This window comes from Myodes glareolus, chromosome 5 (genome assembly GCF_982192425.1).
Source record: "Myodes glareolus chromosome 5, mMyoGla1.1, whole genome shotgun sequence".
NCBI classification, from domain to species: domain Eukaryota; kingdom Metazoa; phylum Chordata; class Mammalia; order Rodentia; family Cricetidae; genus Myodes; species Myodes glareolus.
This window is the reverse complement of record NC_142030.1, coordinates 26,230,961-26,254,675: the sequence shown is the minus strand read 5'-3', so window position 1 is coordinate 26,254,675 and position 23,715 is coordinate 26,230,961. Positions and strand designations below refer to the sequence as shown.

At 46.8% G+C, this 23,715-nt stretch overlaps 2 protein-coding genes across 3 annotated transcripts in view; one reads left to right on the top strand and one right to left on the bottom strand.

Annotated features, from left to right (window-relative positions):
- Positions 1–1,853: 1,853 nt before the first annotated feature.
- On the bottom strand, positions 1,854–14,768 carry Itih1 (inter-alpha-trypsin inhibitor heavy chain 1). The gene is made up of 22 exons (XM_087906183.1): positions 14,610–14,768; positions 14,339–14,359; positions 13,938–14,104; positions 13,408–13,512; positions 12,894–13,056; positions 12,258–12,371; positions 11,023–11,148; positions 10,821–10,937; positions 10,016–10,184; positions 9,811–9,930; positions 8,571–8,752; positions 8,152–8,337; positions 6,742–6,881; positions 6,005–6,159; positions 5,904–5,918; positions 5,436–5,456; positions 5,007–5,087; positions 4,807–4,920; positions 3,694–3,895; positions 2,752–2,924; positions 2,276–2,387; positions 1,854–2,125 (listed from the first exon to the last, which is right to left on the bottom strand). The coding sequence occupies exons 1-22, from the start codon at positions 14,721–14,723 to the stop codon at positions 1,996–1,998; spliced, it is 2,727 nt and encodes a 908-aa protein (XP_087762309.1). The 5' UTR covers positions 14,724–14,768; the 3' UTR covers positions 1,854–1,995.
- Positions 14,769–18,304: 3,536 nt separating this feature from the next.
- The window catches only part of Nek4 (NIMA related kinase 4), a 56,314-nt gene continuing 50,903 nt past the window's right edge, over positions 18,305–23,715 (top strand). Inside the window, exon 1 of one of the 2 annotated variants that reach the window (XM_085687748.2) lies at positions 18,305–18,320. Coding sequence is in view for 1 of the 2 variants with exons in the window: in XM_048421634.3 (XP_048277591.2) it covers positions 19,090–19,182 (93 nt within the window). In the remaining variant the exon portion in view is untranslated. Of the gene's footprint in view, positions 18,321–18,919; positions 19,183–23,715 lie in introns of those variants that run through there. The other variant, XM_048421634.3, reaches the window with a different exon arrangement.

The window sequence follows — 23,715 nt, the reverse complement described above, 5'->3', positions numbered from 1 at the left end:
TTTTCAAGATCCCCTAAAGATATCATCAGCCCCAGACAGCAGGAAGTAAATTTAAGAATATGACACCCACATTCCCAAGAGGTGGGGTGTGTGGTTTTTGGTCATTTAATGGGTTATGGATATTTGTCATTGTTTAGGGGAGTGAGTTACAAGTTGCTATTGGTAATAGTCAGGAAAAAAGCTAAACAAAGGAAATTAGATTCAAGGTTTTGTTTTGAAAAGAAAAAAGGAGATACAGATATGATAGGATAAAAGTATAGAGTATTGAATCTACTGTGAAAGAAGAAAGGGAGGATATAGATATGATAAGATAAAAAGGTAGATTATTGAATCTACTTTTAAAAAGCAACTATTAGCTTTAAATGTTTTACATTGGATTGGATTTTTGTATATTGTATACAAATTTTATATATTATACAAGTATGAGATTAATTTTGTTAGAACATACTGTACATACATTTCTATTCTTGGTCAAGGTATTGTACCTATACAGCTTATTTAACAATGTAATGCAAATTTCTAGTCCTTGAAAATTATTTTCATCTGTTTACAATAATAAGGAAATGCAGGTTAGTAGTTAATCACCTATTATAACCAAATTTGTAGTCATATTAGGTATGTTTTCAAGGTCAAACAAAGATATATTTTAGATGGACAGGTCATCTTCAAATACTTCAGAGATCTGCAGAATATGGCATTTAAGATGTTTTAATAACATCAGTTTTTTTCCTTTTTTTATGACAATAATATGTCTGTTCCTGGCAGCACCAATCTACTTCCGAGAAGATGATGGCCGTTGAGGAAATTTCACATGGAGTTTGCTTTCTTTGTGGTAAATGTAAGCCACTAGGCGAGAAAGTGCCCTTGCCTCAACTGCTGACAGTGTGCTGCCCTAAGTGAACAAGCACAACACAAAACAGAGTGACTGCCAAACATTGTCAAGACAAGGTGGGACAGTCCTTCAAAAACCCTGCTTCATAGAAAAATCTGTCGGATATTCTAGATCTGTAGGCAGAAGATGGATGCCCCAACATTGCAGAGGAACTTTGGGTGACTGCCCAGGCGGACAGCTGTTTTCTGTCATTTCTCACTTTTTTTGGGAAGTCACTTGTTCATACTTCCTGCTTACTCAGTTAATATTATTTCCTTCTAGGGTCTCTGAGGGAGTTGAAGACTAGATAGTCATAGTTTTCCTTGTTTACCAGATACAGAAAGCGAGTTACAATATAAAGTAAATTAGGTACAAGACTTTGGACTCACCAAGATAGGTTAGACATGGGGTATTTACTCTGAATTTGTCAAGTGTAAATGGGCTAGATATTGTTGATGTATCTATTGATTGTATATATCGTATATTATACTTATTGTATATAGTTTTTCTTATATTATCTATATATCCTTCCTTTTTATTCTAGACAAAAAGGGGAAATGTCATGATATTTCATTTGTATTTTAATAAATAAATCTTGCCTGAAGGTTCATGCAAAATAGCCATACTAGTCAACCATGCAGGCCAGGCAGTGGTGACACACCCCTTTAATCCCAGCAGTCACACTAGTTAGCCATAGAGGCTGGGCGGTAGTGGTGTATGCCTTTAATCCTAGCACTAGAGAGGAATGTAAAACAGAATGAGAAAGGAACTTGCTCTTTTTTAAGTCTGAAGATTTCTTAAAGGTAAGAGCTCTCTAGTGGCTTGACTGCTTTGCTTTTCTGTTCTTCAAGTTGAACCCCAATATTTGTCTCTGAGTTTTTATTATTTGTGCTACATGCATTCTTTGCCCATCTCTGGGTCTGGTGTAGTCTTGAACTATTCCCCCTGCTCCCTTGTTCCCCAAAGGCAGCCAACTCTGCACTGTACACAGCCTCTGTTTAATGAAATCACAGGATGTCTTGACACAAGGAACCAGCATGCTCAGAAAGATGGAGCTGATTCGATGCTCTCCTCTCCCTCCTCAGATGAGGTTTCAGGTGAGGACTGATTGCTAGCTGGAGGGTTCAGAAGATGTCAGGGACAATATAGTCAGTGTGAACGCCATCAATTAGTCCAGCTCCATTGTTGTGGACGAACCAGCAAGACACTTCTCTTCCATGTCTGGCGTCCTTGCTGTAGTCTTTTTGTAAGCCTCTGGATACAGACAATATAGCTGGGATCCTTCTTTCGACCTGGCAAGGCTGCCCCCCACCTCACCCACATGACACCAGGAGGGTGACATAGACTTACGATAGGGGACAAAACTCAGGCAAGAGCAGAAGCCCTAGACCTCAAGCCACTCACCTGGTGACAGTCAGCTGCTGATTCTTCACTACCATAGTGGCATCTGACTTTGTAGGGTCAGAGCCCAGGCGGATGTTAGACACTTCAAAATCCAGGGGGTGGAAGAATTGCCCTGTGGAGGCACATTGGAGGTCACGGTTACCGATGAAGGGGACAGGAGCCTGAGGGGCAAGTGCCTCACGGGGAGCCAGGGTAACAGAAATGTCACAGAAATCTGGTGACCAATGACCTGATACTCATAAGGTCCCTGGAGCCCTCCGACCCTTCTGTGAATTGAGTATTTCTCCCACTCATCCCCAGGTTCACCTAGCTTTCCTCTCACTCTGCATTCGGTCACCATCTTTAAGCGGGACAAGGCCCGCAAGCACTGAGTCCTAGAGGATTATGTTGGAGATTGGCCTGTCCTTGTGCTCTGGGCGAGCACACACTGGCTGCAGAGCACCAACTCACAGTTCTACCTGCCCAGCCAGTCATACCCAGAAGTCCCTGCGTCCGGGCTGACATCTGGGAGCTATCCAGCACATAGAACCCCAGAAAGTCCTGGTGGACGGCACTCCCCTTCCATGTCCGGTGCAGGACAATCTCAAAGGTTGCTCTGTCTTCCACAGACACCACCAGGCTCCTCTTCTTATTGATGGTCACCACGACCCTGCAGGGCCAGGTTGACGTTAGCACAGGATCAGCTGTCCTCATCCTCTGGGACCCAGATATTCCAACCATCCCTCCACGACCCTCATGCTGTGAGGTCTGGGTGCTATTTGTTCCCTCCCATAAGTCTCTCTGTCCTGTATGGCTTCAAATGTACCAGGCCCTATGCCAAGTCCTCTGAGTAAACCGAATCGCTCTGTTGTTCCACTCTGACCCCATGGAAGGACCAAGGTTCAGAGGGGTTAAGTAACTTTCCTGGAGTCAGGTAGCTAGCAATCGGTGGACATCTGAGTGTGCGTCCCATGACTTCCACCCATTGCCTGGACCGCCCACCTGGTCTCAGGACACCTCTTCCTGTAGCTATGCTGGTGTCTCAAAGAGCTGGCTGGATAACTGAATGCGTGGAGGAAGGAATAGGCATGACAGGTGCCCAAAAGGAAGACCAGAGGACTTGAATTCAGTGCAGTAAGCAAGCAGGAGGGCTGTGGGGAAGGAGTGGCCTTTGTCCCAGCCTGGGGCTGGCTTTGCTTGGTGGAGATGGGGGTGAGATTCAAGGTTCCAGTCCCAAAGAATTCATGCTCAGGAATAAAGAAAAACAGACAGCGGGATGATTTGGAGTCTGGCCATGCGCAGGTGGGCATCACTTGGTCACACTGCTTGTAAAATGTGGGCCCTGAAGTCTCGGGCAACAGAACTGAGGCTTCAACTTTGGACCTTGACCCTATGCCATGGTATGTGTCTTCCCTCCTGCCCAGACCAGGCCTGCTTACCCATCCTTTTGTAGTGTAACCTGGTCCCTCCAGGAGAACACGGGCCCCCCAGAGCTGGGGTTCAGTGTGATGTTCTGAGGAGTCACTTCCAGCTGAAAGTCTGATGCAGGATTCGAGATCCCAAGTCTCCCAAAATATGTGCCCTGATGCTGCCCCGGGCTGCTGACCTTGTTCCCAATGAGCTGCGCGTTCACGGAGAAGCCTGTAGAGGGGTGAGAAGCCATCCAGTCAACATGGGGTGTTGCTCATGCCACCTTCCCTTTCCAGGCGGTCCCCGACATGCCACAGGCAATGCCATCTTTAAGAGTCTCGCCTTCAGGACTGGCCCTACTCTCAAGGCCTCCTGTGATTCTTCTATGCTCCCTCCAACCCGCTCTGGAACAACTAGACATCCCATACTTAGCTTTCTCTTTTGGACTCTGGCTCCCTGAGGGCAGGAGCGGGCCTCCTCCCTCTCACACAGAGACAGCCTCGTAGGAGGTCTGGAAATGCATCTGCCAGGCCCTGAGCAGCCATCCCCACTGACCCTAAGTGGACCTCATGCTCCAAAGTTGACATCCAAGAAGCTGATCTTCTATGGTTTTCTCCCTTCCCAATGTTCCTGGAGGGGGTCAGGTCAGCCCTGTTCTCACTGCATCCCAGCCCCAGTCAACGCTCAACAGACATGGAGTTGGCTGGCTGGATGAGGGATGGGGTCAGGAAAGCCTTCCCTACTATAGACATCGTAGAGAGGTGCTTTGTGGTTCTGTATGGCCACACTTGTGGGAAAGGTGCGGCAGGACCTGTGTGATGTTCAGACCTTGATATGAGACAGAAATGAGGGGCTCCTTGTTTTAAAATGCCTAAGGATGTCAAGAGAGCAAGACGTGAGCATTAGACTAAGTATGAGGCCGGCCTGGCTATAGGTCCTGTGTATGAGTCGCGCATTCAAACCTTAGGTAGGGTGCAGTCAGGGAGAACGGAGTAAGAGGAAGGCAGGAGGTGCCTGCCAAGTGGATGATATGCAAGGCTGTAGACAGGGAAGGCAACCCCAGCAGTTTCTATTCAAATGGGGAGAGTCGAGGTGCACTGGCTCTGCCCCCTCACCTGGCAACAAGCACATCCCTACCACACCTGTGTCAGGATCCTGCACCAGGCTCAGGATCACACCAGGTTCCTCATTGATGTTGAAGCACAGGCTGTCCTCTTTCTGGGGCACATAGATGATGAAGTGGGGATCGGTGTCCACTGGGAAGACAGCATGGAGTCCATTGCATTGGCTGTTGGTCTGTCGGGGCTGCTGGGGGAGTCCCTCAGACCCTCCCAAGACTCACCACCTGTCACGCGGCTTGGCAGTCTTGAGACTAATGGACTGCGGGCTGTAGGAGACGGCTGTGTGGCAGACAGCACAAATGCTGGGGGTTGAGAATAAGTGGAACTAAGAGGGGGGCAGGCTGGCACAGACACACCTATCCACACAACTGGCCTGAGGCGACAGCCAGTGGGGGCAATGAAGCCTCACATACACTCCATGCCTCTCAGGGTGTGGGGACAGAAGTTTGGTCCTGTGAGGTGGCCTGACTCCCTCTGTCTTCTTCAGTTGGGACCTAGGTTGGGGAAGCCAGGCCTACAATGGGGAATGTCTTAAGGATTTTCAGAGAGGTCATAACCAGGATTTTGGTCAAAGTTAAGAGCTCAGTTGGGGGCCAGCAGGGTAAGTAGGGAGAGAAGAGAAGGGAGTCCCCAAGATGGTTGCTACTTACTCCTTCTGGGTCCCACCATCTCTGCAGGAGACAAGGAAAACACACAAAACGTTATTCTGACATCCACCCCGCCCCCAGGGTGTGCAGCTCAGTCCACAAGTATACCTCAGCCTGAGATGACCTGGTCTGGACTCAGCCCTGCTGAGGTTGACAGGGCCTCCCAAATGTCCCCCACCTCCACACATGTGCATGCACGCGCTAACACACACACACATACAGAGACACTGGGCAGAGGGGCTTGATGGAGACCTGAGGGAAGGCTAGGGAAGGTTCTAGATGACAGAAGCTCATGAAGCATGAAGGACACAGCTCTGAACTTGTGATGAAGGTAGCAGGGTGAAAGGAAGAAGCCCAGGAGGGGGTGAGATCGGGGAGGATGCAGGAACATTAAGTTTTATGCTTGGGGGTACACACGAGTCACCTCCCAGCCACTTGAAGCCCTGCTAAATCAACTGGTCAAAAACTCACCTAAAGGCTGAGAATCTGAAAAAAAGGAAGAAGAAAAGAATTAACTACCAGGAGGATTTTGGCGCGTGACCTTCTTGGACCACAGATCCCTATGCCTGTACCCTCTGGGGTCTTGTCAATGGTTGGTTCCAGTCCATCCTGGTCTGTCAGGCCTCTGATCGTCATAGAGGTCATTGGTGTTACGAACTGATAGTCCAGGGACATCTTCAGGATCTGGGATGACAGGTTGGCCCTCTCTGCCCCTTCCATCTTCATCCTGTGTGGGAGACATGTACTTGCCTCCAAGACTGCTACACAGGTGATGATGGGCGTGCATCCTTCCTTTAGCTTCCTGCCTATCTGTTCTCTTTTTCACTCGTTCAATAAACATTCAAGCACTCACAGCGCCCTCCACAATGGCTGTGACCTTAAAAACATGGTTACAGGACTTCTTGTGCTGAAGACCTGGATATTTGGCAGGGTCAAGGTACATGCCTCAGAACTACATAGCTTGGCTGCTGTAAGACCATGGTAACCTACCTCTCTGAGCTTTGTAGTGCTCTCCCATTAAGTAGAAATAGTTAAGGAACTCCCTTACAGTTGATGAGGCATCAGTGAGTATGTCTAGACAAAACAGCCCCCGAACAAGTGGCAGCCTCCTCTGAGGCAACTCAATGGGGAAATGACTGTCCTCATCCCAGAATCCCTACCCAGGTGGAAGACCCACACTAGAGATGAGGAAAACAGAGAGGGAAAGGACCCCTGATTCCCTCACAGCCTGTAGTCTCAGAACCACCATTCTTTGTCTACCAGGAAGAAGGGTGAACATGGCCACTCCTGGCAGCCGCCGGGGCCCTACCGTTTAGCCAGCAGCTCCTGGATGGTAAGGTAGGCCCAGAGCCGCTCCACGTGATTCTCTAGCATATGGCCACGCTCTCGGAGCAGTTTCTTCATCTCCTCCTCATCCACTAGGCAGGTTGCTCTGAATTCTTGCTTCTCCTGAGAGTTAAAGGGGTAGAAAGGCCATAAGCCATGACAGTACAAGCCCTGGATGGTGACTGAGGCTGTGGCAAGCACCCTCATCTGGTCCCTGCTTCTTCATTCTCAGTATCATCATCTCTCTGAATCTGATTTTATCTCCATCCATCCATCCATCCACCCCCCACCCGCCCACCCACCCACACACCCATCCATCCACCCACCCGCCCACCCACCCGCCCACCCACCTGCCCACCCACCCATCTATCCATTCACCTATCATCTACCCATCCATCCACCCACCTACCCACCCACTCACTCATCCAGCCACCCATCCATCCATCCATCCACCCACCCACACACCCATCCATCCATCCATCCATCCATCCATCCATCCACCCACCCACCTACCCATCCATCCATCCATTCTCAGATGTTGGCTAACCTCCTTTGTGAGTCAGGCTTGGCCTAGGCCTCAGAGATTCAGTGGGACAGGAAGCCCATGTCTGACCTCATGAAGTTACTCTCTCTGGCAGAGGCCAACAAATACCTGCTGTTTTTGTTTTTTACTTTCCCAAGGGTCACAGAGTGCCAGCTGGGCTGCCCTGGTCAGCTTCCCATAACTAGACCATAGGCATGTATTGTAGTTCCCAGCTACAATAGCAAAGTCTTGGGACAAGGCATTCCTTGTATCAAGGTCTGCATCTTGTACTTTACTGATTATTCCATTGACCCCCCCAACGCATATATATGCTCTCAAGGGCAGTACTACCTCTGTGGTACAGGAAAAGTACAATCTAGAAAGCCAGATAGGACAAGGCTAGATTCTAGATAGCTTTCTTCTTCCCTAGGCCTAAATTCTAAGCCCTCAACCCTACTATGGGTTGAATCTGTGCCCTGGAGGGTGGAACCTTCCATACATGTGCATGTGATTGCTTCATTCACTACACCATGACACTGGGTCAGGCTATCTAGGAAATGAGACCTAGTGAGAAGCATTTTCTCACGCTTGGGGTGGGGATGGGAGTTGAGGGGAGGCAATGTGAGGAGTGATCAATCAATAGGATTTAGTGACTCTATTGAGCCAAGGGATCACACTAACTAAGGCCACGTTGGTTCCATTCCAGTCTGTCCAGTCCGTAGACTGGAATACATTTGTCCTCCCCTGGGAGGAAGACACTATCATGGGGAAAGAGAGGCCCTTGGGATGGTCAGGGGTGGGGAATGGTGTGAGCTTGGAGTGTCTCTAAACACTGCCTAGTTTCTACACCCCTAACAGCCCACCATTTACCCCACGAGCCAGGACATCAGCCTTGAAGGTGTTCAGTTTTTGGTCAGCAATGCGTCCAGCCACCACAATCTCAGAGCCGTCATAGTACTGTTTATGTCGGTGCTGAGTTAGAGCCAAGACAGCATCCTGGGGATACTGCAGCTCCACATCTGTCAGTAGAGGGTTGGCTACTTGATTGTAGAAGCCCTGCAGGGATAAGGAGTGTGAGCACCTGGGAACCTCTTAGGAAGACTACTCAGAAAGCAGAATGCTAATGTCGCACTTTGGAGGCGGAATCTAGGCTCAGAGGGGTTAAGTAACTGCTTAAGGTCATATAGTTGGTTTCAACTCTGGATGTCTATCGTCTCTAGACTGGTAGACAAATGACCACAAAGACTCCATGATACGTTGATGGTGGTGTGTGGTAGGGGTGGGGAGACCTGTAGTTGCTGGGTGGCATCGTGGTCCTCAAAAATTCTCTGGGCCCATCCATTGTTCTCCATGGACATGACCTCCAGGAAGTTAAAGTCCAGGTCGTGGCCAAAGCCGAGGTTGTAGAGTGGGAACCTGCCTCGGATAGCGTTGCGTACATTCTTGAGGATCTGGGAACGGTCCGTCTCCCCTGCAGCCACACATCCAGGCAGTGGTGGGATGTTAGATCTCAGGCATAAGGGGGCCTTTAGAAGCCTTTGAAGGTTCCCATTCCAGATCAGCTTTAGCCCCCATTGACAACTGAAGGCATCACAGGACAACCCCAACAGCTGGAAACAGCCACTGAAGTCCCTACCCAACCATGTGGACCCAACCCGTGGACCCATCCCAGGCAGATGCAATGCCGCTCATACTCTCCCACGGCTCCTTAGCATGGCCTGTGAAGCCCCACCAGTCCTTCCGCTCTCACTGTGGTTCATTCTGCACACGTCCTCTTTCCTAGACGGGCCCTGTCAAGATCCCATCCCGTTCCTTCGCGTCCTTCAAACCCAGGGCTTTATTCATCCAAGAGGACTTCCCAGACCTCACCTGGACCAGATGCCCCTTGTCGGGAATTCCATAGCCCTGTGGCACCCTGCTCTGCTAGCTTCTGAAGCAGAGATTCTCCACCACAGATTCTCTACCAGCTTGAGGGCAGAGAAATATCTCTTTCTCTCTCTCTTTTTTTTAAATTCAATATTTATTTATTTATTATGTATACAATATTCTGTCTGTGTAAATGCTGCAGGCCAGAAGAGGGCACCAGACCTCATTACAGATGGTTGTGAGCCACCATGTGGTTGCTGGGAATTGAACTCAGGACCTCCAGAAGAGCAGGCAATGCTCCTAACCTCTGAGCCATCTCTTCAGCCCCCACATCTCTTTCTTTTGGTGTCTCTTTCCAGCCCTTTGTCCTAGACTTGTCACAAAGTCGGTACTGAATAAATGGCTTAATGAAACTTAGCCTATAAATCCTGCCCACCATCAGGTTGCTAAGCATCCAAGCACCAGATAGAAACACTCGCTGTTGCCAACTCACAGGACAGTGGTTCACCTCAGACCTCCCACAGATGCTGTAGTCTGTACAGTTTTCAGGCCAGCATTTGACTTTGCCCTGAGCCTTCTACCCTGGTGGACTCTCCAACAGACAAATTGTTCATTTCTGGTAGTGCTTTCACCACCTTCCAGGGCAGCCCTCGAGGAACTCACCTTCGGTGGGTTCTCCATCTGTCAACATGATAAGAATTGAGGCCGGGCTGCTGAGATCTGGGTGACTTCCTTTGTTTAAGATCTCAATTCCTCGGAGCAAGCCTCCATTCAGGTTTGTGGCTATAAAGAAGAATCGGACCAGTGTACACCCATATCCCAAGGAAACGGAAGTGATACCAGGGTATTCTGAGAACCTGTCCCTTACCTCCAGCCAGAGAAAAGCGCCGCACGAAATCCTGAGCAGCTCGCAGATTGGCCTCAGATGCGGGTACCAGGGAGCCTTTCCAGGATTGCACTTGAGACCCAAAGAGGACCAGATCAAAGTTGTCCCCTGGCTTCACGTCCGCCAGGATCTTAAGGAGTGCCTCCTTGGTCTGCAAGGACAGGAAGTCAGAGGAGGGACATAGCCCCTGGATGACTGAAGGATACCTCCTTCTGGGAGCCCAGGTAACCACTGTAGAAATCCACAGTGGACAGGCAGAGGTGACAGTCTGACAGACCCACGAAAGTAGCCTGCTGCTGGGACTTGAGGTGTTCGAGGGGCACAAAGAAGGAAACTGGATCAAGTATAGGGAGAAGAAATGGCCAGGAATTCGGGTGGAGCAGGATCAATGGAGAGCCCCCACCTCCTAACAGAGCTGTTTTTCTCGAGCTTGTCCTGTGCAGCCATGGCTTCACCACCCATTGAGCAAAGCACTGAAAGCCAGGCCATAGATCATTTGTCATTCCCAGCATTTTCAGGGCACAGGCTTTCTCTACTGAGCACCTCTCCATGGGAAACTCCATGACCCGTGGGCACCATTATCCTCTGCCTCAGGACTGGACAGAAGAGCTGTGCTCGCCTACAACTGCAGTGAGGAAACCGGCTGATTCCAGAGTAGGGATTTCCAGTTCCATCCCCTTGTCTCTGCCCATCAGCACGATGCCAAAGCCCTCTGGCAGTCAAACCTTCAGGACAAGATGAGCCAGAGGAGCTCCTGCGGGAAGAGTCTGGCAAAGCCACCACTTACCTGCTTCACTTTCTGGCCTTCCATGGAGCCACTGATGTCAATCACAAAAACCAGGTTCTTGCTCATGTTGGTCAGGTTTTTGGGTGCAAAGAAGTGTGCAAAGTAATTGTTGGCCACCTAGAACAGAAAAGACCCAGAAAGGCCTCTCTCCTAAGCACCTTTCCCTGTTCTCTCGGGCTTGGGCCATGAGCTGTGAGCTTACCAAGAGGTCACAGAGCTTGTCCCGATTGACGTCGTAGGTCACCTTGAAGTCTCCATTCAGCAGGGATGAAGAGCATGTGGGGCAGGACTGCTGCTGGCTCACAGTAGGGCGGAAGAGCACGTGACCCTGGAAGCAAAGAAGACATAAGGGACCAGGGGTCTGTATAGCTGCAAACAGATTATCTGCAAAACAACTTAAGGTTTGTATGTGCATGTATGCATGGTGTGTGTGTGTGTGTGTGTGTGTGTGTGTGTGTATACACCTGAATGAGTTAAGCCTAGTCACCTAGGTTCTGAGTGTGCACACTTGTCTGTGGTAAGAGAAAAGACCTATTCCTTTGCTTTTATGTTTCTGAATCATTGAGATTTCTGCAATCATCATCAGTACTTAGGGAATAAAAGCAGGAATAAAATAACAGCAATATGATAGTGTAAAAGATAGCAGTCATCTCAAACTGTAGGGCTAGCAAGGCTATAAGACACCATGGTAGTAATGCTTATAATCCCAGCACTCAAGTGGCTGAGGCCACAGGATCTCCAATTCAGTGCCAGCCTGGGCTATATAGTGATATAGTAAGATACTCTTTTCAAAAATAAAAAGTAAGCTGGGCAGTGGCGGGTGCACACCTTTAATCCCAGCACTCTGGAGGCAGAGGCAGGCAGACCTCTAAATTTGAGGGCAATCTGATCTATATAGTGAGTTCCAGGACAGCCAGGGGTACACAGAGTAAGCAATCCTGTCTCAAAACAAAACCCAAAACAAAACCAAACAGAAATAAGACAAAACTAAGAAAACATTGAATAGACCATTGGTCTAGATTAAAGGAAGTTAGTCTCTGGAGAGTTGCCAGTGAAAGTGATTTTTGCCATGGCTTTGTGTATTTCTCTCTCTCTCTCTCTCTCTCTCTCTCTCTCTCTCTCTCTCTCTCCCTCTCCCTCTTTCTCTCTCTCTTCTGGATGTGTGCAACCTCTATTTCTACATGCACTCCTGCCATGATGTTCCCTCAATGTTCCAGAAACAGTGAAACAAACTCATGATGGATTGAGACCTCAGGGACCATGAGCCAAAATAAATACCTGTTCCTTGACGCTGTTTCTTTCAGGTGTTTGTTACAGTGGATGGAGAGTCTGGCTAATAACTCACCATGACAGCTTAGCAATCCTGCCTGGATATTTTATAGGGGCTGGGCTAAGCAGGACTGTCCCTAAGGGCGCATTCCCTGCCATGACACATACCTTTTTCCCTGAGAAAGACTTCTTGATGGTTTGAGCAGCAAGTTCCTTGTTGAGGAAGGAGGCCTGAGCATCCAGCTTGCTGATCCCTTGGGGCTCAAAGATGTCCACATCGATCTGCACCATGGAAAACAATTCTGTGCTAAGGCCCATTTGAACTAGCACCACATTTCAGTCAAGAGCCCTGCGGACTTGCCTTCCTGTGTGTGTAGTCCCCACCCAGCCCTTCACAGAGCCTGGCTCATCATAGGCAGTCCAGAACTGGCAGGAAGATGTTCATGCCTGAACCCTTCAACTTGGCCCCTCAAGTTGGTTTACACACATAACTGGGTCTTCAGTAATTTTTGTAATCTGGTGGTGGTCCTGGGAAATGCAGGAATACCCTCATTTAGCAGACACATAAGCTGGGGGTTCATGGATGAGGAGAAAGATGGGAGATTCAGGGAGCTTCCTGCCCATGAAAATCCCACGAGAGCCCACCCTGAGGAATCAAGCTCAGCCCCTGTGTTTTCAGGCCTGGGGAAACATAGAAGGGCTGGACCAGTGTTGGGAGAGAGAGAGAGAGAGAGAGAGAGAGAGAGAGAGAGAGAGAGAGAGAGAGAGAGAGAGAGAAGTCCTACCTCGGGACCTGCAAACTACCTCGAAATGTTGCACCAGCTGCTTGGGCCTGACTTTGATGACAATGTCATATTGCGTGAGTCTCCGCTTTAGCACCTCTTCATAGGTGAGCTGAAACGTGGCCTTACTGTGGGCTCCAATGGTCATGTGGATGGTGAACTGTTCCATATTTCTCCCCGAGGCTCTGAACGTTGTCACCAGAGGCAACAACAGGCAGACAAAAGGTTGGCATGAGCATCCTTGACACCTACAGTATCGCCCTCAGAACTGGTTTCTCTTATGACCATACTGTCCCCAAGATTATCTCAACTGGATGGTCAAGTCCAGAGCTCAAGAATGACGCCTATTTCTTCAGAAGGCATAAAAAGACCAAGCATACCCATTCTTGCCCCAGAGGCCAGTTTAGACAGTTCACGCAAGCTCCCATCCTACTAGAGATTTCCCCTACCCAGTAACACCTTGCAGCTGTTGGCTCTGTCCTGGCTGGGCAGAAGGGACAGCCCGGGAGGCTTCGCCATCAAGGCCTGAAACTTACCTGACAAGGCCAGCATTCTCCCCTGAAATGGCTGCTTTCCGGTACTGCTTCCAAGCACTCACTTTGTCCTTTATGTCCCCGATGAACGCATTCCCATCTGCTGTGCTGCACAAAAGGGAAAAGTCCTCGGTGGTGGTGACCGCCTTCACTGCCTAGGTTGTTCTTTGTATTGGAAGTGAGCTAAACCTAAGAAGACCCTGTCCACAGAACTCCTTGAAAAGGGGTATCTACTGTCTTCTGCTTCTAATGTCCACTGCTCAGAGGGCCCATAAGAAAAGTAAGTAAAACCACCATGTTCACAGAACTAAGATTAGATGCTGGCTTTGCTCCTTTAGCCAAAAGTTGAAAAGAAGCAGTCAGAGGCCCTAATTTTCTGTGTAAGGTAGGAGTTGAGAATGCTAATGGACCGCTTCCCTCCTGAACCTCTAAGATGGGCCTGGCCATGACTAGAAGTGAGATCTGGCTATGCTGGCTTCAGGCTGAACAGGTAAATGGACTAAAGTGGAGAAGTCAGAGAGGGCATCACGCACATGGCAAAGTCACTGATGAAGGCTGTCTTGGGGATTTCCACATCAAAAGCCACTTCCCTGGCTTCGTCAGCACTGTTGACCACTTGGCTGGTGATGACGTAGTGGGCAAAGCGAGAGGTGACTTTACAGTTGACTTTCAAACTCCTGACGAACACACCATCAACCGTCTGAAGTAAAAAATTGGGGGATTCTGCCCACTCTAGAACAAAGGTGTCCAAATTCCAGAGGAAGACACCAGACCTCCCAAAGAGACCCTTCTCTGCTGGAGACATGAGGCAAAGTACAAACAATGTCACATTTCCGGGGATGGGAGGCCCCTGCCTATGGCACTGACCGGGTGGGAGAAAGCAAACCTATAATAACGGCTCCTTCTCAGACCCTTCGCCAAGACTTTCACTTACTGTATCCACAGCCTGTCGTTTCTGCAAAACAAGACCATGGGTGAGTGGGAGTGGGAACGCTCAGGGACCATGGCCCGTCTTTTTATGGGGTAGGAACAGGGTCTGTGTTTGCTACTCCTCCGCCTCCCTCCTCCTGTTGGGAGGTAACCTCTTCGGGTAGAAATGAGCTGGTGGGTGGGGGTGGCCCAGGTCCCTGAGTAGGATCTTCTGCACCTCCGGGGCCACGTGCAGGAACAACTGCCTGTTTATGCCTAAGGGCTTAGTCACATACCTCGCTGCCCCTGGGTCTGCCTGTGGCCAAACCCAAAGCAGGCATGGTCTGCAGAGTGAGGAGGGACACCAGGCACACGCACAGCAGCGCCCGAAGCCCCATGGCTCCGTCCATGGTCTCCAGGCATTCGGTTCCCGTCACTCTCCTCAGGGCATTAATCAATACTGTGCTGGATAAACCTAGATTAAACATTAGACATGACAGAGGCGAATAGCAGGATTTAGGAAATCAAAACTTGGCAACGAGCTAGGTCTGTAACGCAGAGGTAGGCGGCTTGTCTAGCATGCACAACACTCTGCATTTAATTCCCAGCACTATATATATATAGTGAGAGAAATAAACGTGTTAAGCGAAGCTGAAAATAATTGCAGGATCAGGGAAATAAGGAACTTACCTCCAAGCCTGACCACATGGTTGATCCTGGAACCCATGGGACTGAAGCAGAGAACTAATTCCCTCAAGTTGTGGTCTGACCTCCATATGTGTATTGTGGCATGCACACACGAGAGAGAGAGAGAGAGAGAGAGAGAGAGAGAGAGAGAGAGAGAGAGAGAGAGAGAGAGGAGAGAGAGATTGGTGATGCACGCCTATAATCCTAACACTAGGGAGGTGGAGTTCAAAGAAAGCCTTAGCTCCATAGGGAGTTCGAAGCCAGCCTGGGCTATGAGACCTTGTCTATAGTAAGGAGGGGCGGTGTGTGTTGAGAGTGGGATCAACAGTAAGAGTGTGTACTCTTTTCCAGAGGACCCAAGTTTGGTTTCCAGCAGCTATGTTGGATGGTTTGCAATCCCCTGTAACTCTAACCACAGGGAATTGTCACCTGGTTTGTGTGGGCACCTATACACACATGGCATACACTCATATGTACACATATATAAAAATTAATGTCTTTGAAAACCATGGCAATTAAAGCTTTCTTCTTATGAGAGTGGCAGCTCAGGACTCTGGAAAGGCCCTGTCAGACTGCACACTGCTGTTGTGTGTATCTCTGAACTCAGCCAAGGAGGATTGGGAAGCCTTCAAACGCTTCATCTCCTTCTGGCGCTAGCACCAGGCAGCACCCGTCTCATAAGCTGACCTTACTTATTTTATGAGCATTGCTGTTTTGTCTGAATGTATGTCTGTGTGAAGTTGTCAGATTCCCTGGAAATGGAGTTACAGACAGTTGTGAGCTGCCATGTGTGCGCTGGTAATTGAGCCCAGGTCCTCTGGGAGAGCAGTCAGAGCTCTTAACTGCTGAGCTCTCTCTCTCTCTCTCTCTCTCTCTCTCTCTCTCTCTCTCTCTCTCCCTTCCTTCTCTTCTTTTTTGTGTTTTTTGTTTTTGTTTTGTTGGGGTTTTTTTTTTTGAGACAGGGTTTCTCTGTATAACCTTAGCTGTCCTGGAGCTCACTCTGTAGACCAGGCTGGTCTTGAACTCTCCTGCCTCTGCCTCCTGAGTGCTGGGATTTAAGGTGTGCACCACCACTGCCACTCAACTGCAGCTCTGGATTTCTGAGCTCCATGTTTTTAATGTGCATTGGTGCTTTGCTTGCATACATGTCTGTGTGAAGGTGTTGGATCCCCTGGAACTGGAGTTACAGACAGTTGTGAGCTGCCATGTGCTGGAAATTGGACCCAGGTCCTCTGAAAGAGCAGCCAGTGCTCTTAACTTCTGAACTATCTCCCCAGTCCCCAGATTTCTAAACTTAATGAAGCTTTTCTTCCAAAATTCTTTAACCATCAACAAACTTTCCAGTCATGCTTTGGCCACAGATACAGTTGGCATCTTAGAAGTGCCACAACACCTAGATAAACGCATGGTTCTAGTGGTCTCAATGCTGGTAATGACAGTTCTGTGCAGGAAGCTTGGGGGAGGCACAGTAGGTGATGGTGACCATTGCTCCAATCCTATTGCATCATTTCTCTAGACCTTCTTGCCAAATTTGGAAAGAAAAATAGAAGTCAGCTTTGTCCTGCTCCCACCTGGCTGGAGTGCTGCTGCTTGGGAAGCTATAGATGAGCATCACCCTTTCACAGCCGAGGCCTCTGGAAGTCTCACGCGGTTGTTCTTTATTTTCTAAATTCTAGTCACATGTCTCTGGGACATCCATACTTGAACTTAGCTTTCAGGTTCCAAAGTCCATCATGTAACGATAGACGTGCCCCCTGAGATAAAAGGCAGAGCTCTCTGAGGGGAGTTTGGGCTTTTATGTGTAAGCTCTCCCTGTCCCCAACAAACCACAACACACTGGACGCAGTCCTTTGGTTAGGTCACTCTTTGACCTGGGGTGGGATGTGACCCTGACTAGACGAAGGGAACCTTGCAGGTCTGTTTGCTCATCCTGGACTTTGTCTCATAGAGGCAGCTTCTGGGAAAAGAGCACTGTCCTTGGGTCAGGTGACCTGCTGACCTGTTTTAGCCTTTGTGGAGGATTAGATAGGTCTACACACTGCTGTACATTTGTGGCTGTTCACTCCTTTACTAGCAGAAAAGAGTCCGTGGAGGGCTGGGCACAATGCTAGGATCTGGGATACTACCATGATGAAACTTGGGTGCCCCTCTGTGTTTAGTTTGGCTTATATCTTTTGGGTTTTGTTTTTTTGTTTTTCAAGACAGGGTTTCTTTGTGTAAAGTCCTGGCTGTCCTGAAACTTGCTTCGAAGATCAGGCTGACCTTAGACTCAAGGAGATTCACTTGCCTCTGCCTCCAGAGTGCTGGAATTAAAGGCACATGCCACCACCCAGCTGTCTATATCTTAATATATTTGAGATTGCATTTGCCAAAATGATTTAGTTACATATTTAAGATTGGCACATTACTTTGGCAATGCCAATTTTCTTTCAATAAGACAAGTAAACAAAAGGAACCATAAGCAAATACTGAATTCTAGTTAATGATATTGCTAAAGATAAACAAAGTCAAACATTAGTTACAGAAGAGGAGAAAAAATTTTATTTAGTAACTATTGACAATTGTAGGAAAAGCTGAGCTTCATTCAGTTATGCAGATGTGACTGGGCCTTTTAAAAAGAGATGAAGGCCAGGCATGGTGGCACACATCTTTAATTCCACACTCAGGAGGCAGAGCCAGGCCCACCTCTGTGAGTTCGAGGCTAACCTGGGTTACATAGTGAGATCTTGTCTAAAGCACACACAACAACAACAACAACAAAATGGAAAGTGAGGGGGAAATAGAAAAGTGAGCGAGGATAATGAGGGAAAAATAGAGAAGTGAGCAAAGGGGTTTTTTAGAAAACTGAAATATTCCAGAGTTTTGGGAGCCTGTTGTTGTTACATGCCTGGAAACTCAACAGTGAACAGTAGGATTGCAAGGTGAGTACTCTGGCAGATCTCTCAACAACAGTAACATAATAATAACAATAATAGTTGGTCCATGTAAAAGCAATTAAACCAGCTGTATTTGCTAGTTGGCAGTTAAAGATGGGATTCTCTCTTCCCATTCAAATTGGGAAACAGACGCCTGAACTTTTTCATGACTGCATTCAAAGGAAGAAAGGAAGGGAGGGAAGGAGGGGGGAAGGGAGGGAGGGAGGGAGGGAGGGAGGGAGGGAGGAAGGAAGGAAGGAAGGAAGGAAGGAAGGAAGGAAGGAAGGAAGGAAGGAAGGAAGGGCTTTCTCTTCTGGAGAAAAACATTCCTGGTTTATAGAACACACACACACACACACACAAAGGGACAGAGGAATAATCAGTAATTCTCCTTTTTCAAAGCTGGTAAGTGTCGACTAATAGCTAATGGATTGTTTTCGCAGCCTTGTACTTTCTCAGGTGTTAAAAGGGGGTCTTGGTGCTCCCAGGGAAGCAGCAGGAAGCTCTGTTAAGACTTTCAGGATAGTGGTTTTGCAATCATTCTGTGAGAGATCTTTGCAGTTCTCAATAAAGCAGGTTGAAACGTTTAGGGATGATGTATACAAATGTCTTACGTATTTCTCAATCCACCAAAAGGAATATTGTCATTCAAGAAAAAAATTATAGCAAACATTATTGGTGAAATTTTGACTCAGTCAATCTTTCAATACAATGTGAGCCAAGCATCCAGACGGTTAATATTTATAGAACGAATGAATCGTACTCTTAACGCTCTTAAAACCATTGAACAAATGCAGAACCAAAACACATGCGCTGAGAAGCGGGAGACGCGGTGGCCTCCCGGAGGCGAAGCGCTATGGCGAGTCCTCCGAGATTGCGGAACCGCTCTGGCCGCTCCAGTGATAGCTCAATGGTAGGTCCTCCCGAGGCTTTGGAGTCGCTCTAGCTGCGGCTAGGTCGGCTCTATGGTGGGTCTTCAGACTCTGAGCATGCGCGGGACTCCACCGCCTGTATTGCTATGGTAGCGGCGTCCGGGTGGGCCGGGCCTCGAAGCTCCTGGCCCTACGGGGCCGCGTTTATGGAGGACTTTACCTCCTGTCGGGCATGAGCGGGGCCTCCGGCTGCTTTTCGCGCCGCTGCCGCAGCTTGCGGACGGTTTGCCACCTCCGGGAACATGCCCCAGGCTACCTACTGCTACGTGCGGGTCGTGGGCCGGGGCAGTTACGGGGAGGTGACGCTCGTGAAGCATCGGCGCGACGGCAAGCAGGTCGGGGATTTGGGACCCGGCCAGGGGAGTGGAGGGAAGGGGTGCGCGGTGGGCGACCTCAAAAATAGTAGGACCCGAGAGGTGGGCAAGGACTCATCTTAGATACGAGGCCAGCTTCCCAACTTCCTCTATAATAGTGCCAAACTTTGTCTATTCTGTGGTATTAAATAGTGTGCTTTATCTGCAAACCTTAACATTTCATGAGAGCAGAGGCCATGCGTTCCCGAGGCCTCACTCGGTTCCTCCTGTCTGAAGCAGCATCTCTTGTGCCGCTTATTGTACTTGAAGCTCAGCTCATCTTTTCACCAGCGCTTCTCAAGGTCCCTATTTCAGTGAGTAGCTTGAGAAACCACGCAGCTGCCTAAACTGGACTTGTGACAATTATTTTTAAAGTTCCTAACGCTGTTTAAATTCCTGTCACTAGACCAAATCAGCATCTTCATTTCTATTGATACTACCCCAATATAAACACCTTTCTTTCTAGCTAAATAGCCACTGTAGCACGATTAATAAAAGTTCAGAGACAGATACATGGGTTCAACCTGAAGATCAGGAAAGCAAAGCAGCCAAGGTACTAGAGTGCTCTTAACTCTAAGAAATCCTCAGACTGAAAGAGAATGAGTTCCTGTCTCATCCCGCCTTATATTCCTCTCCAGTGCTGGGATTAAAAGCGTGTGACTCCCTAGTACTGGGATTAAAGGTGTGAGCCACCACCACCTAGATCTGTTTCTACATTGATCTTGTGTAGCCCTAGGTAGCCTTGAACTCACAGAGATCCATCTGCCTATGTCTCCCAAATCCTGGGATTAAAGGTATGTGTCACCACTGTCTGGCCTCTTGTGATTTAGTTTTACCTTCTGGTCTTCAAGGCAAGCTTTATTTATAAAACATAAATAAAATATAACTATGTTTCCCCTTTTAGTCTGAAATTTAAAAAGGCTATAACTAAAATAAGAAAACTATATATAATAAGTACAATAACTAACTATATACATTATCTACAGGCAATAAATATATCAACAATATCTAGTCCATTTGCACTTGACAAATTTAGAGAAAATATGCCATATCTATCCTACCTTGTTGAGTCCAAAGTCTTGTACCTAATTTAATTTCTATCATAACTTGCATTACCATTCAAAATTATCTTTTGATGTCTCTCAACCTTATATACTTTACATTTTTTAGTGATTTTTTTTCTGAGTCTCATAAACAATGAAAACTATGACTATAACTATCTAATCTTCAACAACCTTAGATACCCAAGAAGGTATCTTGGGTATTAACTGTGTAAGCAGCAAGTATGAACAAGTGACTTTCAAAAAATGTGAGAAATGACAGAAACAGCTGGCTGCCTGAACAGTCACCCAAAGTTTCTCTGCAACATTGGGGCATCCATCTTCAGCCTTCAGGCCTAGAATATCTGACAGACTTTTCTATGAAGCAGGGTTTTGAAGTACTGTCCTACTTTGTCTGGGCAGGGTTTGGCAGTCACTCTCTTTTGTGTCCTGCCTGTCCCATTAGGACAGCATATTGTCAGCATTGAGACAAGGGCACTTTCTTGCCCAGTGGCTTACATTTGCCACAAAGAAAGCAAACTCCATGTAGAGTTTCTTCGATGCCCATTATCTTCTCTGAAGTAGATTGGTGCTGCCAGGAAAAGACATATCTCATTGTCATAAAAAAAAAGAACCTATGTTATTAAAACATCTTAAATGCCATGTTCTGCAGATCTCTGTCTGCAGGGAAGTGTTTAAAGATGACCTGGCTATCTAAAATATATCTTTGTTTGACCTTGACAACATACCTAATGTGACTACAAGTTTGATTATAATAGGTGATTAACTACTAACCTGCAATTTCCTTATTATCATAAACAGTTGGTAATAGTAACTTTCAAGAACTAGAAATTTGCATTACATTCTTAAATGAGCTATATAGGTATAATACCTTAAACAAGATTAGAAATGTATGTACAGTCTGTTTTATCAAAATTAATACAAAATTTGTATCAATATGCAAAATTTGTATAAAATATATAAAAGTCCAAATCAATGTAAAACATTTAAAACTAGTAGTTGCTTTTTAAAAAGTAGATTCAATAATCTACCCTTTTATTTTATCATATCTATATCCCCCATTTTTCTTTTCAAAATAAGAACTTTCCTCCCGACTATAACCAGTAAAAACTTGTAACCAATCCCCTAAACAATGACAAATATCTATAACCTTCTGAACAACCAATAACCAACCACTCCACCTCTTGGGAATGTGGGTGTCATATTCTTAAAATTACTTTCTGCTGTCTAGGGGTGATGGTATCTTTAAGGGATCCTGAAAAGAAATATTTGGGCTAATTGTCAAGTCCTGGGAGGGTAGCTGTATCATTTTTTGTCCAGTCTGTGTAATGGGCTTGTCTCAAGTCCTGGCTAGAGCAGTCTGTGAGGCTGGATCATCTCAGCTAGCCACCATGAAATTGTTCTGAGCAGTTTGTAATCCAAAACTGATCTTTAGGTGGTGTTTTTCAGTTCAGTGGTGTTATCATAGTCCTGGATGTATCATCATTATGAGGCTCCATCCTTCCTCTTTATGGAGACTTTAAAGGTTGCTGTTAGGCATGCTCATGGTTCACTGCAGAAAACTAATAGAGACTCAAAGCCCAAATCATGTACAGGAAGGTAGATGAAACCTTTTTTTAGAATTAGTTAATACTCTACATGACCATTAATATCATGACAAAAAGTTTAAAATACATATACATATGTATTAATCTTATAAATCTCCTTTGTTCAATAATCTTAGCCTCTTTTATACTACACCATTATAATTTTTATACTACTCCATTATAATTGTATAATTTTTATACTACTCCATTATAATTGTGGTCCAGGCTCTAAAACACCTTTAACCAATTCTATCCAGTCTTTAGGGATAATTCTATTTCAAACTGACCATGAGTTTAACATTTGCTTCACAAAAGGTGAATGCATGCCATATGAGACTATTGCTTCCTTGAATCCCTTAAATCTTACATTGACACAGGAGTCCCGTTAACTGTAACAGCCTTTGACAATTTGACAATTCCTGTAAGGTTACTGGATATACTAAGGTGGCTGTCTGAAAACAACCTTTTAGGTTTTAGGATGTTCCTCTCTGTTCTTATAATACAATGCTGAAATTGGCTCTCCATTAAGTTCCTCTGTCTGGATTTGGACATCTCTGTGATCAATTTTATTAGGTTTTTCTAAGGCCTGTGTCTTAGCACTTAGATTAACCAGCTTTTTTAGTGATGAGACAAAAATGATAATGCTGATAATGTTTACAATTTACAGTACATAAATTCAATCTAAATTAGTTATCTCATTTAATAGTTCCATTTTCAAACTGTTTAGCATATTATCATACAGAGGCCTAAATCCCTCCATTGTAATGATTTTTCCCGTTTTTTAGAAAACCTTTGTCTTTTAACTAATTCCTCCCTTTAAGAATTCCCAACTGTCTTACCAAATCTGCCAACAATGTTGATGCAGATATGAGACTTATTGCTGCTGTGTTGAACAGTAAAAGCCTGACTGAATTTGAAGGCAGTTACCTGGTTTGGCAGCAGCCCAAGAAAGGGGTTCAGGGGTAGCCCACAACCCTCGGTGGAGAGAGAAAGAGAGAGAGAGGTGGCTGTCTGAAAAATTGCACAGAAGATTGTTAGAAAACAAGCACGTGTTTTCAGGGGCTGTCTGAAGGCTACAGCAGAAAAATCTCAAACTCTGTCAGACTCAGGAGGGCAGGGGGCGGGGGTAGAAAACCTAGCCAGGTGGAACTGGAGTCCCACGTGTAGCTCCAGCCTGTGGCGGTGGCTTTTTTGTGATTTCATACCCCAAATGTTAAGTGTCAAATGGAGCATGGTTAATAAAAACCCAGAGACAGATATATGGGTTTAACCTGAAAATCAGAAAAGCAAAGCAGCTAAGTCACTACGAGCACTTACCTCTAAGAAATCCTCAGACTCAGTCAGGCAGTGGTGGCGCACACCTTTGATCCCAGCACTTGGGAGGCAGAGGCAGGTGGATCTCTGTGAGTTCGAGGTCAGCCTGGTCTACAAGACCTAGTTCCAGGACAGGTTCCAGAGCTACAGAGAAACCCTGTCTCAAAAAACCAAAAAGAAAAAAAAAAGAAAAGAAAAGAAAAGAAAAAAGGGAAGGAAGGAAGAAAGAAGAGAGAGAGAGAATCCTCAGACTGAAAGAGAATGCAGTTCTGTCTCAGACTGCATGTGACTCCTAGTACTGGGATTAAAGGTTTGTGCAACCACCACCTAGATCTGTTTCTGTATTGATCTTGTGTTAGCTCTGGGTGGCCTTGAACTTACAGAGATTCATCTGCTCCTGTCTCCCAAATCCTGGGATTAAAGGTATGTGCCACCACTGCCTGGCCTCTTGTGGCTTAGTTTTACATTCTGGTCTTCAGGCAAGCTTTATTTGTAAAACACAAATTCTCACTATAGCCCACTCCTTCCTAGTGAGTCCCTGTCGCCTATTTTCT